At 39.4% G+C, this 18,440-nt stretch overlaps 1 protein-coding gene across 1 annotated transcript; it reads right to left on the bottom strand.

Moving 5' to 3' along the window:
• Positions 1-2,816: 2,816 nt before the first annotated feature.
• LOC133829378 (uncharacterized) lies at positions 2,817-16,758 on the bottom strand. The gene is made up of 8 exons (XM_062259147.1): positions 16,295-16,758; positions 16,124-16,192; positions 4,071-4,171; positions 3,731-3,978; positions 3,436-3,651; positions 3,272-3,364; positions 3,084-3,188; positions 2,817-3,004 (listed from the first exon to the last, which is right to left on the bottom strand). The coding sequence occupies exons 3-8, from the start codon at positions 4,159-4,161 to the stop codon at positions 2,843-2,845; spliced, it is 915 nt and encodes a 304-aa protein (XP_062115131.1). The 5' UTR covers positions 4,162-4,171; positions 16,124-16,192; positions 16,295-16,758; the 3' UTR covers positions 2,817-2,842.
• Positions 16,759-18,440: the final 1,682 nt, after the last annotated feature.

Genomic DNA, 18,440 nt, shown 5'->3' with positions numbered 1-18,440 from the left:
ATCTTTCCCATGTATGTAGTTTTTGGTCACGGAGGAGTACGATTCCAAAATGAGATCAAGACACATGGACATGTTTTATTTAAAGTAAATACAACATGACTCTAAATGGGTTTACAATGCCTTAGCACCTTAGACATGCATACAAACATGGTATACAAAAAAAAAATGATTAGTTTAATAGATTGTGTTATATATTCTGTAGGTTCAAAGAGATATACGTTACCTGTTCACTAGGTAGTGTTATATATATGACCATTGAGGGATCATAAACTTGTAGAGTCCAAGAACTTTACTTAGCTAGTTAGATAGTAGTATTATAGTAATTATAGACTGTGGATTTTTGGTTCAGACCGGGAATTATTTGGACACTCGTAGTAGTACTTGTAGATTTTCTAAGTTTAACCTATAGTTAAGAATATTAATTTTAACCTAAAGTTTGATTAATATGACTGATATTGAGGATAATATTTATTATACTATAAGGTTTAGATAAAAACCAATAGGATTTTAAGCATATGTTATGTATGGGTGATTAAGGATTAAGTATTTTGAGTATTAAATTTAATAAGGGTAAAATTTGAATGCTCTAAGATCAGTGAGCAGCTTTGAATATGTTTGAGGGCTTAGTCAAGGCTGTTTACTCAATTTGAATTAAGTTAAAAATGTGTAATTTCGTGTTTAAATAATCAGCGTATGCCAATATATCGCAGCTATAGGGGGTGATATATCGCAGCACGTAGATACGGAAAACACAAAACGATGCACGTTTGCCTCGGGCATAATGGTCCAGGCGATATATCGCCTACAGGGGGCGATATATCGCCTCCTTCAGCATATTTTGAATGATTTTGAAATCATTTTCCTTTCAACCCTTCAACCTCTTGATAACTCCAGCACCTTTCTGAACGAGTCTTCAGCCTCTGCTGAACAACAATTCAAATTATTTTTACCTAAAAAGCCATTATTTTTATTCAAGTAAAATTAAGATCATTTCATTCCTAAACTCTATAAATAGGACTTAGTACCCAGCCATTATTCATCTTTTGCTCTAAGTTCAGAGGCTGCAAGTTGCTAGGTGAGTGTGAGAGTGTAAACACTTGGGTTGGGAATCATAAGCTTGATCATCATAAGCTTATCAAACACTTGGGGAAGTAAGGTTACATAGTATTTCGGTTCGAGGTTTAGATTGGTCTTACAAGTCTTCAAGGCAACCCAAACTCTAGTTCGTTTCTGTACTTTTTCTTTAAAAGTTCTCATAGTCTTCTACTTATTCTAACCTTAATCTTTATTTTGGTTAGGAAATCTAAGAACTTGCACATAAGTTTTTGGTAAGTATTTTCTCAATGGTTTAGTCCTTCCATTCCTTTCATTTCTCTTCTTCACTATACTCACTCTTTTTCAAATGGTTCTTAGGAGTGTTCCAAAGTCCCAACTCTGTCCTCTTATCCCGGTAATTTTGGTAAGGAAAATAGGATAGAATTCATATGTTATATGTTTATATGTTATCTTATGTTTTTATGTTATGAAATGTGTTATGTTTGTATGTATGTAGACTTGGGCATATGACCCATATGACTAACAAGCCCCAAATAGATTATGGGCATATGACCTTCTTAGCTAGTAGGACCCCACTAATCTAATGGGCATATGACTTGTTTAGTCTATGGGACCCCAAGTAATAATGGCCATTATAGTATGTGTATGATATAAGTGTTATGCTATGTTTTTATGTTTCTTATGAATTTATGTATATGAACTATGTGTTAGATTTTCCTTGCTGGGCATTAGGCTCATTCCTTTTTGTTTATATGTGCAGGAAAATAGCTATAGTGGCGGGTAAGATTCGTGGATGCTTTGGGAATGTGTATCGGAGATGAATGGATTCAAGGAGTCGAGAGTTCGATTTGGATGATGTAGTCTTTTATTTATGGTTTATGTGTATTTTTCCGCACCTATTTATGTAATCTCTTTTCATTTCAATTAAGATATGTTTTCTTTCTAAAACAATGGGATCCCATATCCTGCTTTGAGATTATATAAGTTTAAACATTGGTTTTTACAAGTATTTTAATAAAGTATGATCTTTTTCGCTTGTAAGTTCTATTAAAGATTAGAGTCTATGTATAGTTTTCGTTAATGGTCCAAAATCTAGAGTAGTTGGGTCATTACAAAACTCATGATAATCCACAACTACTTCATATAGAAATCTACCAGTTTTTGCAAGCCATGAACTTCCACCACACTGAAACTCCTATATCACTACAGGAAAAAGGGGATTTAGCGACGACTTAAGTCGTTGCTAATTCCCAAAATATCGTCGCTAATTCCTTTAGCGACCACTATGTCGTCGCTAAATGCCGGTCGTCTCTAATTCCTTTAGCGACCACTATGTTGTCGCTATTTGTCGTCGCTAAATGCCGGTCGCTAATTGTTTTTAATTAGCGACGAACTGGAACATGTCATCGCTATTTCCCTCTAGCGACAACATGTTGTCGCTAAAAGTTTGTTCTTTTCGTCGCTGTTACTGTGCAATTTCGTCTGATTAGTGCCATAATGTTAAGTTTTAGCGACAACATTTTGTACTTTTAGCGACAATTTGTTGTCGCTAAAAATCCATATTTTTTTTTTTTTTTTAATTTTTTTGGCAATTGTTAATGCACTATTATATATACTTAAAAAAAAAAAGCCATTATTCAATAAATATACTAATAAATTTTTTTTTGCTAAAAGATTAGAAATAGAAGATAAATTTAACTATGCACAAAATTATATTTTTACTATAAATATTTTTATGACAAAGTTAGTATCATAGTAAAATTAAAATACATAAATATAAATGTTTTTAACTAGGTGTTGTAGGATCGACACCATGACCTTGCTGAGAAGATCCAGATCCCGAGACTCCACCAATCCTAGCCAAGTGCTCCTCTATGGCTCGGAGTCGCTCCTTCACCTCTTGCATGTCTTGTGACTGCAGAGTGTCACGTATCTCCATCATCTTTTCCTGTATCACACAATTTTCAAGAATATTAGAATTTACAACACAATAAAGTAAGAAAATCATAAAATATAAATTTACTTACATAATTATCATTTGCTGCCTTGCTCACCCAACCTTCCCCGTCTATGTACTTAGTCGCCATCCAAATCTCTGGAACCCCAGCAAGACACCTAGTTTGTAAATCACGCTACAATACAAGTTTGAAAAAAAATTAAGAAAAAAAATCATTATAAAAAAACATAAATAAAAATTATGTAAAAAAGAAAGTACCTTCTTGTAACGAAGGGCTGGCGTAGACTGTGAGCCCTGCACACTTCTCTGTTTTTGTTTTGCACGGTTCGCAGAGTTAATCTCAGAACGCCTCTGCAAAGAACTTGTGTTAACCATGTGTTAAATTAACAAAATAAATTAAAAAATAATATGTTTGTGAATACCTTCACTTCAGGGCGATCAAAATACTGGAGCGCCTTCTGCCATTTCTCCATGCCCAAACCATCAGGAGGATGTGCTCGACCATTCTTTTTTAAATGAGTGGACAAGTCATTCTTCCACTCCGAGTAACGATCAACGCACGACCGTTGAATGCCCAAAAGAATGCTGGGGAGGTTCTCTGAGGCATATCGACTTCGACCAATGTCGAATAAATCATCCTGAATCAAAAAAATAAAATAAATTAGCTAGATTTAATATTAAAGTGAACCCAATAAAAAAATTATAGAAATAAATTACCTCTAGACGAGGAAGTATGCGATCCCTAACATCGCTGGGTAATTTATCCCATCGGTCGTAGTCGGGATCGGCATATTGTCGAATGAGAATGTCGATCTCTCTAGAGAAATGTTGGGAATAATCACCAATTTCTTTGTAAGTCTTCCCTCGAACATCCCACGCCAGTGGTAGTGGTCTACCTAATGCAACTCTAGCTTCTCGAGTTGAAAACCCTTTGTTGATGCCACGCCTTTTCGTTTTAGTCGTCACTATTATTTCTCAAATACATATAATTATTATATACACATAAATAAATTAATTCAATATATTTATCCAAAAAAATAATAATTGCATTTGATACCTCTCTCACAATCAGCCTGCATCTGCATTGGATCTGGAGGAGGATCTGCCCCACGATCACCTTCGTGATGTTGCATAACCGCAGAAGACATATCCAAGCCTCTGATAAAAAACACAACTCCATAACATCACATACAACTCAAAGCCTAAGGAATGAAACACACAAATTGTCAAACCAAATATTCATCAAAGTCAAAAGTATAAATCATATACTAAACAAAATGATCAAGGGTACACATCTCATTTTCTCTTTCAATTCACTAATTTTAAACTCTAGTTACAGAGTCACCTGTTACATTAAGACACCAAATAGGTGGTGGCTTAAATCATCTATTACATAAGCAAATATGTCCAACTTTTGTATGAGGTTAAAGATTTTCAAACAAAATTATGTGCCATGTTACTTAGGCCAAAACATTACCCAAGTTGATAGTCCAAAGACCTCACCTAAAAAGATAAAAAATAAAAAACCCGCCTTAGAATCACTTTATTTCAGGAATAAAATTTGCAAGGGATCTTCTTGCATGATCTGTCAAATCTGAGTAAACCCAGTTAACAATCATATATCTTTCGAAATAATATGTGTGTGTGTGCATTATATAAATATATATATATATGATCAAAGAAGACCACCCAAACTATGATAATAAAAAAATCTCTTTCCACTCAAACAAAACTCGTTCTATTTCTACACATACCCACCAACTCAAATGGCTTTTCTCTGAAATTCATGATACCCAGAAAAGTATAAATAAATGCCATAAACTTAGTACCAAAACCAAGCAAAAGAAAGCAACTTTGACAACTTAGCAAAGAGAGAGAGAGAGAGAGAGAGAGAGATAAGAGCTTACCTTGTTTTCTTTTACAGAGGTTTTTACATAAACCAAAAAAGTGCAAGCAAGAAATCACTGTTAATGTTTCAGACCAAGAAGAAGTTTTTTTTTCCTTGCTAAACAAGAAGAAAATGAAGAACAAGCAAGGCATTTTATATGAAGATTGTCCACTTAACTAAACAACTTTTAATGAAGATTGTCCACTTATTTTTTTTTTATATGGGAACAACATTTTAATTAACTAATGGTAATTGCATATATTTATATATAACTTATATGTATATGTTAGGCATTAATGTTTCTTCTCAATCATACAAAAACATAACATATATATACAACCTACCTTCTATCCAAATACTCCATAACTTAAAAATGGACCTAAAAGACACTCCATACTAAATATGACACCCAAAAGGAGATTTGAAGTGATCAGAAAGGAGATACCACCAAAAGAAGAGGCACCCACAAAATGGTTTCAAAGTCCCCGATACTAAATATGACACCCAAGTTAAAACAAAAAACAGAATGTTCACTTAAAAAAAAACAATTGTTTATGACAAGGCTTAACTTATATCAATGGCATTTCTTATTCAGCTAGCTCTCTACCTTTATGCCTTTGAAATAACTACAGCTATACAATCAGACATGAATTTTGCATCATAGCATACCACATGCAGATCGCTAAAGTAAAATAGACACAATATTATCAGTCAATCAGATGAAAGTGAAAGTAGAATTATAGTCCAACAAACCTTATTTAACAATAGCATGATTCACAATGTTCTATCTTATTTAAATTCACAATTAACAATAATCAACTTACTTTAAAGTTCCTTAAAATTTTAACTGAAATATGCTCTCAATATTGGAGGTCAAAGCTAATTTTAATGTCATATTCTCATTTCCAGATAATCTCACTCAAACTGTTCGAATTCGTAACAAGAAGAGAGTGCAGGACAAATCACATATTGCATCTCCAGGACTAACTTTTGATCCTCATGCCTCAATAAATATTCAAAAGACCATTACATCATACAATAAACAACAGGTCCCAGAGACCCCAGGCTTTTGACTGTCGTAGTTAAGCACTAAAGCATTACTAATCTTAAAACCTTAGACAGAAAAATTTAACTGCACATAACCAAATAGAAATTGCAAAATCCGTTTGTTACTAGATAAATCCCAACCAAGAGACGATAAGACTAAAATCTAATCATCAACTACCACAAGAACAATAATTTAAGAATTAAATGTGTTATACCCAAAAATTGGAGAATGCATCCTAGGAGGCTAAGGAGAATGCATCTAGGAGAATGCCTCCTAGGAGGGCTAAGAGGGTGGTCCTAGGAGACCCCAAGGAGGGTGTGGTCCTAGGAGACCCCAAGGGTGTGTAGGAGGTAAGCCTCCCAAGGTTTTCTAAGTGTTGGCTCGAACGTGCCCAAGGTAAATAGCTAAGGAGGAGGAGTCTCATGCAAGAGAATGGAGACTTAGACTTTCATAAGGAAAGTCTATACACTGTTCGATCGGACATGTTTGGGAGATGCTAAAGGGGGTTGCCTCAATGTTGTCCAAGGTGGGGTTCCCTCAATGTTGTCCAAGGTGAGGTTCCCTCAATGATTGTCCAAGGTGAGGTTCCCTCAATGTTGTCCAAGGTGAGGTTCCCTCAATGTTGTCCAAGGTGAGGTTGCCTCAATGTCGTTCAAGGTGAGGTGCCAAGGAAGTTGCCTCGAACCACCTTGGTCCGAGGAGAAGCCAAGGAGATTGGTTCAAGGAGGAACATGGCATGCTAGAGGAGAGTACATGTTCGAGGAGAACCATGCACGTTCAACCCACCCAAAGCATGTCCTACCACCATGCATGTTTAACCAGCACTTGCATGGGTAGTGAGTAGGAGGTGGACCAACTAGCTAGAGGAGACTAAGTCAGACACAACTTCAACAACATGCGCGGGAATCTCTCATTCTTCCCACAAATGGGGAATTTGTTACATTTTGAATTTTGAATGTTTATTTGTAATATAAATGTAATAAATATAATAAAATATCCCTATTATAAGGGGATATCAGTTGAGGATCCCATCTCTATAAATAGAGAGCTTATGAGATGAGAGAGGGGCCCCTTCTGCTTATTCTTTCTAGAGAGATAAAATTGGGTCTGTCTATTCTAGAGAGAGAAAGTGCTGAAATTAGAGAGAATTCTTGTATTTTCACAATTTATACTGAAGAAACTCAGTTGGCATAGTCCATCTGATCTTGAGTATAGATTTATAAATCACAACTCTAAGTGGATTAGGCTATTACCGACAATCGGGGCTGAACCACTATAAAAATTCTGTGTTATTTACTTTTCTTGTTTATACCGTCTGTTGTCGTTTACATTCTCTTGAAGGTTCGTCATATTTGACGTTCTCACGTCGTTGGCTAAAAACGCAGTCAACATTTTGGTGCTTTCATTGAGAGCCTGAAGAGAAGAACAGACGGTCCCTGAAGCAAGATGGCGCCTAAGAACACCACTGCTGCTTCCAAGAGGACGAACTCCTCTAAAGAACCTGCTAGATCTGAAGGTCCTTGCCCACAATATCATGAGAATGAACCTAGGGTCATGCTTGAGGATGTGACTCCAGGAGTTGAAGAGCTCCAAGAGACCATGGGGGCCTTCCAGGAGGAGATGGCACGATTCCACGCTAGGCAAGAGGCGTTTGCTGAAGAGATGGCCAGGCAGAGAGCTGCCTTAGAGCAGCAAAAACGCGATATGGAGGCCAGAAGTGAGGAGCTCAGACAACAACAGGAGGAGGTCAACCAGAAACATCGTGAAGCAGCGCTTGCTTTGGAGGCTGCTACCAAGTTGGCCCAGGCCAATGCCCAAGCTACAGCACGAGGGGCAACCACTCCAGGAGCAAGGACCACAGAAGCTGGTGGTAGGAGTAATGATAGACCAAGGAGGGGTGGTAATAACCCACCTAGTGAGGGAGATGGAGTTCGATCGCACACTACCTCAACCCAAGGGGAGCACTCTAGAACCCCCTCCAGAAGTCACCGATCGGGCAGTAAAAAGACTCCACCTGGGCAGGAGCAAAATAAATCTCCTAGAGAGAAGAGGACCTCTCAGTTCAAAGATGGGCATGGGGGGGATGAGGCTGATAGTCATCCAACCAGCCAATCCAAGGAAAAGGAGGGCCACAACCCACAAGGAGGAGAACACTGCCCAGAGCGTGCCAAGAAGCCTCCATTGCACCCCGACCAGCGGCGTAGCAGGAGAGATGAAGTCCCACGTAGTAAGCCCACTGGGAAATCGAAGAGTACGGTGTTTGATCGGGTAGGAGAGCATGCTTCTCAGAAGGATCTGAGGGACGTTATCACCAACAAGAGGAGGACCGTCCCGGTCGAAGGGCAAAATCTGGACCGTCCTACCAGTCAATTAGAAATACTTGACGGTGGCGTGCCAGATGGTAATGCCCGACCAGGCGGTCAAAACCTTGGAACCTCATCAGTTGCACCAGCTATCCAAGCCCAGCTTGACATGCTAGCAGCTGCAGTGCAAGGTTTGTCGAAGCGACCTTTCGAGATAGATCCGATAGACTACCGGAGTGGCAGCCCGTTCTCTGCTCGAATAAGAGCAGCCCAACCACCAGCAAAGTACAAAGCACCGATACTGCCAATTTATACCGAAAAGGCGGACCCAATAAGACATGTTGGGAAGTTTGAGGACCAGATGGAACTACTCGGGGTGAGTGATGACTATCGGTGTAGAGTCTTCCCCACCACCTTGACGGACACTGCCCAAGAGTGGTATTGGAGGTTTAAACCAAACTCCATTACCTCTTGGGAGTCATTCAGGAAGGAGTTTTGTAGACAATTTAGCACTGCCCGGACTCCACCAGTTTATGCCAACGACTTGGCAGATATCAAACAAAGAAAAGATGAGTCTCTAAAGAGCTATATACAGAGGTTCATGAGAGAAGCCAATAGAGCAACTGCTGTAGGAGACGAAGGGAAGATGGTTGCTATATCTGCTGGGATAATTTATCGGAGTCCTCTATGGGACAGCATCCATCGCCATCCAATTTCAACACTTCAACAATTTCTTGACCGGGCGGAAAAATATATGAATTTGGATGATGCAATAGAGAAAGGGGAGAATGGCATAAACAACCCAAGCAGACCAAGTGACTCTCCTAGTGATGGTGGAAAGAAACGTAGAAGTAATGGGTCTGACCACCATGAAGAAAAGAAGGCAAAGGTGGATTCAAGTGAGAAGCCAACCAAGTATGAGCCTCAATTCACCAACTACACCACTCTCTCAACCAGTAGAGCAGAGATATATCTTGCTAGTCAAGAGGAGGTTCCTTACAAGAAGCCTCCACCCATCAGGAGAGAGATGAGGAAGAGAGACATGAACAAGTATTGTCGCTTCCATGAAGATTATGGTCACGACACAAATGAATGCAACCACCTCAAGGACGAGATAGAATTTCTTCTCCGGTCGGGCAAGTTGAAGAAGTACCGAGCAGAGACACCCCAAGGAGAAGGAGGTAGAAGCAACTCCGGATTCAAGCGACAAAAATCTCCACCCTTGCAGCCTGGACCCGTGGACTTCACCGTAGACACTATATGTGGAGGTCCACCCTTAGCTGAGGAGAGCAACGAAGCAAGAGGAGGGGTATGCTGAGGAGGAGTGCTAGGAGCAGGAATCGTTGGAGTGGCGTGCACATAGAGCGTCGAAGGAGATGGGTGAGTGATGACTATCGGTGTAGAGTCTTCCCCACCACCTTGACGGACACTGCCCAAGAGTGGTATTGGAGGTTTAAACCAAACTCCATTACCTCTTGGGAGTCATTCAGGAAGGAGTTTTGTAGACAATTTAGCACTGCCCGGACTCCACCAGTTTATGCCAACGACTTGGCAGATATCAAACAAAGAAAAGATGAGTCTCTAAAGAGCTATATACAGAGGTTCATGAGAGAAGCCAATAGAGCAACTGCTGTAGGAGACGAAGGGAAGATGGTTGCTATATCTGCTGGGATAATTTATCGGAGTCCTCTATGGGACAGCATCCATCGCCATCCAATTTCAACACTTCAACAATTTCTTGACCGGGCGGAAAAATATATGAATTTGGATGATGCAATAGAGAAAGGGGAGAATGGCATAAACAACCCAAGCAGACCAAGTGACTCTCCTAGTGATGGTGGAAAGAAACGTAGAAGTAATGGGTCTGACCACCATGAAGAAAAGAAGGCAAAGGTGGATTCAAGTGAGAAGCCAACCAAGTATGAGCCTCAATTCACCAACTACACCACTCTCTCAACCAGTAGAGCAGAGATATATCTTGCTAGTCAAGAGGAGGTTCCTTACAAGAAGCCTCCACCCATCAGGAGAGAGATGAGGAAGAGAGACATGAACAAGTATTGTCGCTTCCATGAAGATTATGGTCACGACACAAATGAATGCAACCACCTCAAGGACGAGATAGAATTTCTTCTCCGGTCGGGCAAGTTGAAGAAGTACCGAGCAGAGACACCCCAAGGAGAAGGAGGTAGAAGCAACTCCGGATTCAAGCGACAAAAATCTCCACCCTTGCAGCCTGGACCCGTGGACTTCACCGTAGACACTATATGTGGAGGTCCACCCTTAGCTGAGGAGAGCAACGAAGCAAGAGGAGGGGTATGCTGAGGAGGAGTGCTAGGAGCAGGAATCGTTGGAGTGGCGTGCACATAGAGCGTCGAAGGAGATATTATTTTTAAATACCGCTTTCAGAGTGGTAGCTTGATTTCGAGTTTTTTAGACTTGTTATTTAAGTTTGGTGTATGAACTGGTTATTTGTTAACCAGACATTTTATTTTGAACAATTTTGGTTGTTTAAGACTCGTTGTTAGACATGTTTTGTCATTTTTAATTTACGAGTAATAAAAGAGACAACGCGCAGCGTGGTCGATTCTTGCTACAAATATGCATGTGTGTTAGTTATCCGAGCAGTGTTCAACTGGTCGATGTGTTCAAGCAGTGTTCAACTGCTTGAGTATTTTCCATATATCCTATGTGTTTCACGAGTAGTTAACTGCTCGAACAGATTCAGTCATGTAGCAAGTGACTAAGGGTCTTTCAACCTCCAACCACCTGGGGGGCACATGGGGTATGCTGGTATATAACTTAACACAGGCAATAAGAGCACGAGGTAATATATCTGTTTTTAGGCTGACTTGTAAATTTTCGAAGTCCAAAAAGGCCATTAAGCTAACTTGCTTGGCAAAGCTTAAGTAACTTGGAATTTTTAAAATTTCAAGTTAGGAGCAGATATTCGTGTGACCATAAACATCATGCTCATAAAATGTTAGAGCAACAAGAGTGTGAGAAAGTATACTTAGCATGGACTTATGAAATGTCTAGAATTTCTAAGTTAGAAAACTAAGTACTCATGCGAAAATCTAAGGCATACACCAGAGTGACTTTACTCTTCACAAAAAACTTATAACTTTTTAAGTCTAGAGGAGACTTAGAATGTTTTAAGCTAATAGAGAGAAGTAAAGTATAAGTGCCAACAGCTACAAGTTTAGCTCACCAGGTGCAAAGTTTTCTTGCTCAGGAGAGCAGATACAACTTCCCTGGTCGGCTAAGCATGTATCATCGATCAACATTCCCTGGAGTGAATCAAACCAATGCATGCAAAATAGATGCTACATGGTGAAAATTTGTCCTTGGGAGGAGAAGTCAAGTTTTCACTAAGATTGATTGAGAGAAATCAATCTCTCAAAATAAATTTGGGAGGGTCGAACAAGGTGCTTTGATGGTTTTTCCTAAAAGTACCTAAGAGTGCCCAAGCAAATGCATAAAAATGTGGTGTCTAAGCATACCTTGAGGTGGCCGATCGGATGCATGTTGATCCAAGGAGCATCTCGCCTACGTCCAAGGATCTAGGCCCAGAAATATTGGTGCCTAAGGTACTGCATCTGAGGAGGAGAAACACGCTTGAGTGGTTGGAAGCTACATTATATCCGATCGGAGTGGGGGGCATTCGTCTGAGGTGATGTGTTTAGTTCCAAGGAGAAGCGTCCAAATGGTGATGCTGCCTATGTCCGATCGGAGAAGGAATGCTTGGAAGGCTGGCTACTGTTCCATGCATTGCATTGCATTGCATTGCATTGCATTGCATTCATGTTAACACGGCTTATGCCTGTTTGTCCATGCTCACGATCAATACAGGTGCTTAAAGTGTTTGAAAAATTGGGTGTCCAAGCATACTTTGAGATGGCCGATCGGATGCATGTTGATCCAAGGAGCATCTCACCTACGTCCAAGGATCTAGGCTAGAAATATTGGTGCCTAAGGTGATACATCCGACCAAGAGGAAACAAGAAGTATCCAGTCGGACCTAGGTCTTTGGCACCATAAGAAAAGAAGTGTCCGATCGGACAAGAAGTGTGGTACCCGATCGGACCTTGATGGAGGAGCCAAATGTTTGGCTCGGGCCATGTCCGAGGAGAAGCCAAGTCATTGGCTTGGACCTTGGTTCAAGGAAAGGTCATGAAAGCTTCGATCGGATTATGTTCGAGGAGAAGGCCATGCATGTGTGCCAAGGGTCCGATCGGACCTTAACTTGGTGAGCTTCCAAAAAGATTGGCTCGGACCAAGTCCAAGGAGAGGTCCCATGCATGCCCAAAAGATAAACTCAAGAGTGCATGCCTGCCTGCCTTGTGTCTAAGAGTATATGCATCCGATCGGACATGATTGGAGGAGCCAAGAGGTGTCCGATCGGACCTTAGTTTGGGCTTCCAAAAATTTGTAGCTGGGACATGACCGAGGAGAGCCAAAGCGGATGCCATAAGTGTTCAGGTAGGCCCGTGTGCGTCTAAGTGTTGGTGTCCGAACAACTAGGCTGCATCCGATCGGAGATGGTGGGCTGTTGTTAAGGCTTGAGGCATGCATTTCTTTGAACGAGGCGAGTGATCACTTCCGATCGGGCATTGTAAACTTTAGGCAATTGTGTAGTCCAATCGGACCACACTTACCTATCTTTGCATTGAAATGCCCGACTTGGCAGTAGACTTTGAACCCCCTTAAACTCCCATGCTCGATCGGACATCCTGGGGGAATTCACGCTGGGCTCGCGTGAAGGAAGGCTGGACGCTTCCTTGGTCAAGCTTTGCCCGATCGAACCATGTCATGAAAGCTCCGATCGGACCATGTCCGAGGAGGCCATGCATGTGTTCCAAAATGGTTGGCTCGGAGCAAGTCAGAGGAGAAGTCCCATACAAGCCAAAAGATGGAGTTAGTTTTGGGCCAAAAGTGCATTGTCCGATCGGACATGGTTGAAGATGCCAAGAAGAGTGTCCAGGTCCGATCGGATCACATCCAAGGAGACCATGTTTTGCATGGTACAAGCCGAGCATGTCCAAGGAGCCTAATGCATGTGTCCGATCGAACAATCTTGTTCAAGGGCCCTAGTCCTAGCATCCGATCGGATCACGATCACCGAAATTCTAATCCTAGCGCAACCAAATCGAGGATATTCAACAACCTGCCTCTATACTATGATGTTTTTGCAACATATACAGAGGGAGCTTATATTTTCATTACATCAAGAAAATAGAGTTTGAAGAAATCACAAGGCAAGTTCAAGACAAGTTTTGTCATGGGAGTTTATGTGAAAGTTATCATCCGGATAGGAGCTTTTGGATGACCTCAAGAGCATTTTGCTAGAAGAAAAGTTTATCATACGAGGGGAATCGTATAATAAACTTGGGGGGCAAATGTTATACCCAAAAATTGGAGAATGCATCCTAGGAGGCTAAGGAGAATGCATCTAGGAGAGTGCCTCCTAGGAGGGCTAAGAGGGTGGTCCTAGGAGACCCCAAGGAGGGTGTGGTCCTAGGAGACCCCAAGGGTGTGTAGGAGGTAAGCCTCCCAAGGTTTTCTAAGTGTTGGCTCGAACGTGCCCAAGGTAAATAGCTAAGGAGGAGGAGTCTCATGCAAGAGAATGGAGACTTAGACTTTCATAAGGAAAGTCTATACACTGTTCGATCGGACATGTTTGGGAGATGCTAAAGGGGGTTGCCTCAATGTTGTCCAAGGTGGGGTTCCCTCAATGTTGTCCAAGGTGAGGTTCCCTCAATGATTGTCCAAGGTGAGGTTCCCTCAATGTTGTCCAAGGTGAGGTTCCCTCAATGTTGTCCAAGGTGAGGTTGCCTCAATGTCGTTCAAGGTGAGGTGCCAAGGAAGTTGCCTCGAACCACCTTGGTCCGAGGAGAAGCCAAGGAGATTGGTTCAAGGAGGAACATGGCATGCTAGAGGAGAGTACATGCTCGAGGAGAACCATGCACGTTCAACCCACCCAAAGCATGTCCTACCACCATGCATGTTTAACCAGCACTTGCATGGGTAGTGAGTAGGAGGTGGACCAACTAGCTAGAGGAGACTAAGTCAGACACAACTTCAACAACATGCGCGGGAATCTCTCATTCTTCCCACAAATGGGGAATTTGTTACATTTTGAATTTTGAATGTTTATTTGTAATATAAATGTAATAAATATAATAAAATATCCCTATTATAAGGGGATATCAGTTGAGGATCCCATCTCTATAAATAGAGAGCTTATGAGATGAGAGAGGGGCCCCTTCTGCTTATTCTTTCTAGAGAGATAAAATTGGGTCTGTCTATTCTAGAGAGAGAAAGTGCTGAAATTAGAGAGAATTCTTGTATTTTCACAATTTATACTGAAGAAACTCAGTTGGCATAGTCCATCTGATCTTGAGTATAGATTTATAAATCACAACTCTAAGTGGATTAGGCTATTACCGACAATCGGGGCTGAACCACTATAAAAATTCTGTGTTATTTACTTTTCTTGTTTATACCGTCTGTTGTCGTTTACATTCTCTTGAAGGTTCGTCATATTTGACGTTCTCACGTCGTTGGCTAAAAACGCAGTCAACAAAATGGTATATGAATTTGAAAAGAAAAAATGCAGAACAGGGCTGCTAAACAAACATGTCAAACAATGTTCCACTATTTCTAAGAATCTGTTTTATCTATCATAAAGAAGTATTCTTCATTTATATATACAAGTAATAAATGGAATAAGGTCAAACTTAATTAGTCTTTATTATTATTATTATTATTAGTTTCAATTGTCAAACACATTTGTCACGTAATAACTATTAATGGTTTCTTAAGCCAAAGATTATTGATAATAAAAATAATAACCAAACTTTCCAGCTACAAGAAATTACATTTTCCTTTGAACATACACAAAAATTACACTTTTTATCTTTATTTATTTAATCTCCATATATGTCATTTTTCTTTTTCTTTAAGAATATCAAATTGTTGCTTTACATGGACCCATTAAACCATATTGATCACAATTCAATAAGATAAAAATGGCATCACATAGAGTTCTAATATTGTCATTTGTGATAACTAAACAAAATTTCTACACAAATATGAAAATTATTCAAGTTAGAGTGTGTCTTTGGTTGTCTGTGGATGATGAAGAGAGATAGGATCAAGGAACTCAAAGAATTGCAACTAATCTGAGATGAGAACTACCTGTCTTAGCTAAATATATATGAAGATAATAGTTAAACAACTAAGGAGCAAAGACAACAAATTATCAAGCTTTTTGGAACAAATTCTCACAAATTTGAATCATTGGCCTTGCTAACTTGATACTTGTATTCAATATCAGAGTTTCTAAGAATGTTGTTATTGACAGCCAACTAAACTAATATACATAGGTCACCACCATACTAAATCTATAAAAATTCACACAGAGCCCAAGTATTTTCATATAAGTATTTTCCATTCATTTGTTAACTTAACCATTTGATATACAAAAATTAGTTAAACTTGACTTAAACATTATTAATTGGTTCATTGATGTGGTATAGGGTGTTTACTTAAATATATTGTAAGTTCTAAGAAACACTCAAAACCAATGAGAGCAATAAATAAATTTCAGATTATAAAATCAACCATCAAAACACTGTATATTGGAGGCCTAACACAGTGCATAACAATAAAAACACAGAACACATAACACATAAAAACAGGGGTATTCAACAAATGATCAACCAATAAACCCCATTATAAAAGAAAATCACTAAAAAACCACTTCTGTTAATTGCAGCATCTAGCTGAAACAAAAGTATATTGTTTACTGCAACATCAATTTAGAGCAAAAACCATATAGTGCATAATATAAAAAGAGGGTTTATATGTACCCAGTGGTCCTTGGAATCCAAAGAAATTTTTTAGCAAATGCCCGAGACTCTAGAGTGGTCCCTGAAATGCTACAAGGTTTATATATATATATATATATTAAGTTAACAATATTACAATAAAATAAATAAATATGTATTAACAATATTAACTATATATATATATACAGCTACCTGAATGCCGCCGCCTACGACGGAGCTTCCTGAGAGACGCCGCTGCACGAGACGAAGATCGGCCCGAGAGGATGATCGGAGGATGCTCGAGAGGATGGGGTTCAGTCGATTGGGGTTCTCATGGTTTGGGGTTTGGGTCTGAGAGGAGTTTGGGTTTGAGGTTTGGGGTCTGAGAGGAGAAGGGAGGAGAAGGGTTTCGGTCTGAGAGGAGAGAGAAAGGGGTTTGGGTATATATGGGTCTGGGAAAAAAAACGAGGGAAAATAAAAATTGGTGGGTTTTTATTTGGGCGGCTATGTCTGAAAGGGGTTTGGGTATATATGGGCGGCTAAACAGGGGAGACGTGGGCGGCTATGTCTGAAAGTACCTCTAGCGACGAAAATTGGAATGTCGTCGCTAGATGTGTCGTCGCTAGAACCCAATTTTCTTGTAGTATACCTTCATCATAGTCCTACCCATTAGTGATGGCCATAGTTCCATTCCTGCTTACTACACGGTACCACCAATACAAGGTGATCGCCTGGATGTCATTAACTTACTTGTGAAGCAGCTGAATGAAGCAAACGGACATATCGCCATGTTCACCAACCTTTGGAATAATTTTTACATGACCACAAACAACTATGTTCGTATGGTTGGTGAACTAACGGCAGATTTAGAATGTCAAAAGAGGCTATTAAGTTAGACAACCTACAACCTCTCCACGCAACAAACTAGAACAATACATCAGGTCCAACACCTTGCAGCTGCTCAGCAGGAGTTGAAGATGTTGTTCCACATAATGATATCGATAGATGCTGAGACCACCATTGCTGGGAGTGGTGCTACGGTTGCTCCAGGTGCTGCACTGGGGGGTCGGTCTGGCATATAGACTGGATGAAACTCATACAATCAATGTACTATGTGTATATATATATAGTTTAGGTTATCCAAGTGAAGTATGAATAGTGTCATTTTGAGACCAATTTATGCATAATATGGCAATCCTTATGTTGTGACATTATGTAGAAATTGGAATCCCCTTTTCTGGTTTTATCACACTGAATCTTCACCTTTTGGTAGATAAGAACCTTTCTTATTGGCACTCGTATTTTATCATGTCCTCATCGCATATATGAACCCGCAAAAATGCTTGTCCAAGAAGCTGCGTGATCACGAACTAATATACCTTCCTTTTGTTTTAGTTTGTCATGGGTTATAATAGATGAAGTAACTACGGAAAGAAATGTGGTAGCTAGTATGAAATTTTGTGTATTAGTGGGTGTAATATGGTTGATGTCAACTTGTAAGCTTATCGTAGTTGTCTGTAACCATATTCTCTTATCATATATAATGGCATATTTAAGTTATAATGAGTTTTTTGTTTAATGTTACCAATCTTAACTACTTTATATGTTAATATATTAAACATTCCTGGTCATTAATTGCAACTTAATTTGAATTAACTTAAAGGTCAATCATAAACTGCAATAAGACAATTATTACTTGTTCCAGTAAGTGCTAGTATCTTTAAATTGAAATCAAGCAACATTAAAATTGAGGTATATTGCTTATTTAATACGTGAAATGTGACGATATGTCTTCTATTTTATAATTAATTTACTCGACCAGTAAAGTAAATATGGTCTTGTCGTGACTGGCAAGTAAAGGTACAAGGCTATATGGCTTTACCGTGTTATATACTTGACCTGGGGAAGTTAGTAATCGTGTTTGGTAATTGGTAAAGATGAAATACACACTTTTTTCGTCCAATAATATAGCCATATTAGTTAATGGAATGAGTCCCAACTTATGTAAAATACTGATTTCAAATACCATAATTGCTTACTAAACAATGAATGAGTTCTACATAAATTTTGGTTGTTATAATTATATGAAAATTTATATCCTATATGCATTCATAAGTGTAGAGAATATTAGAATTTTTTTAAAAAAATCACCATAAATAAGGTATGTATTGACAATTGATCTCCTCAGCCTATGGTGAGTTAACCCTGCTCATATAAGAAAGTGTATCATTACTATTAATTTTGCACCAATAAATTCATGTAAACACAACATAGACTAACAAAATATTCGAATTTGACCTAATGTATTAAACTGAGGGCTACGCTTAAGAACAAGGTCATTAGGGAAATACAATACACG

This window comes from Humulus lupulus, chromosome 4 (genome assembly GCF_963169125.1).
Source record: "Humulus lupulus chromosome 4, drHumLupu1.1, whole genome shotgun sequence".
NCBI lineage: Eukaryota > Viridiplantae > Streptophyta > Magnoliopsida > Rosales > Cannabaceae > Humulus > Humulus lupulus.
The sequence above is the reverse complement of the archived record's forward strand: the minus strand, read 5'-3'. Positions and strand labels throughout refer to the sequence as shown.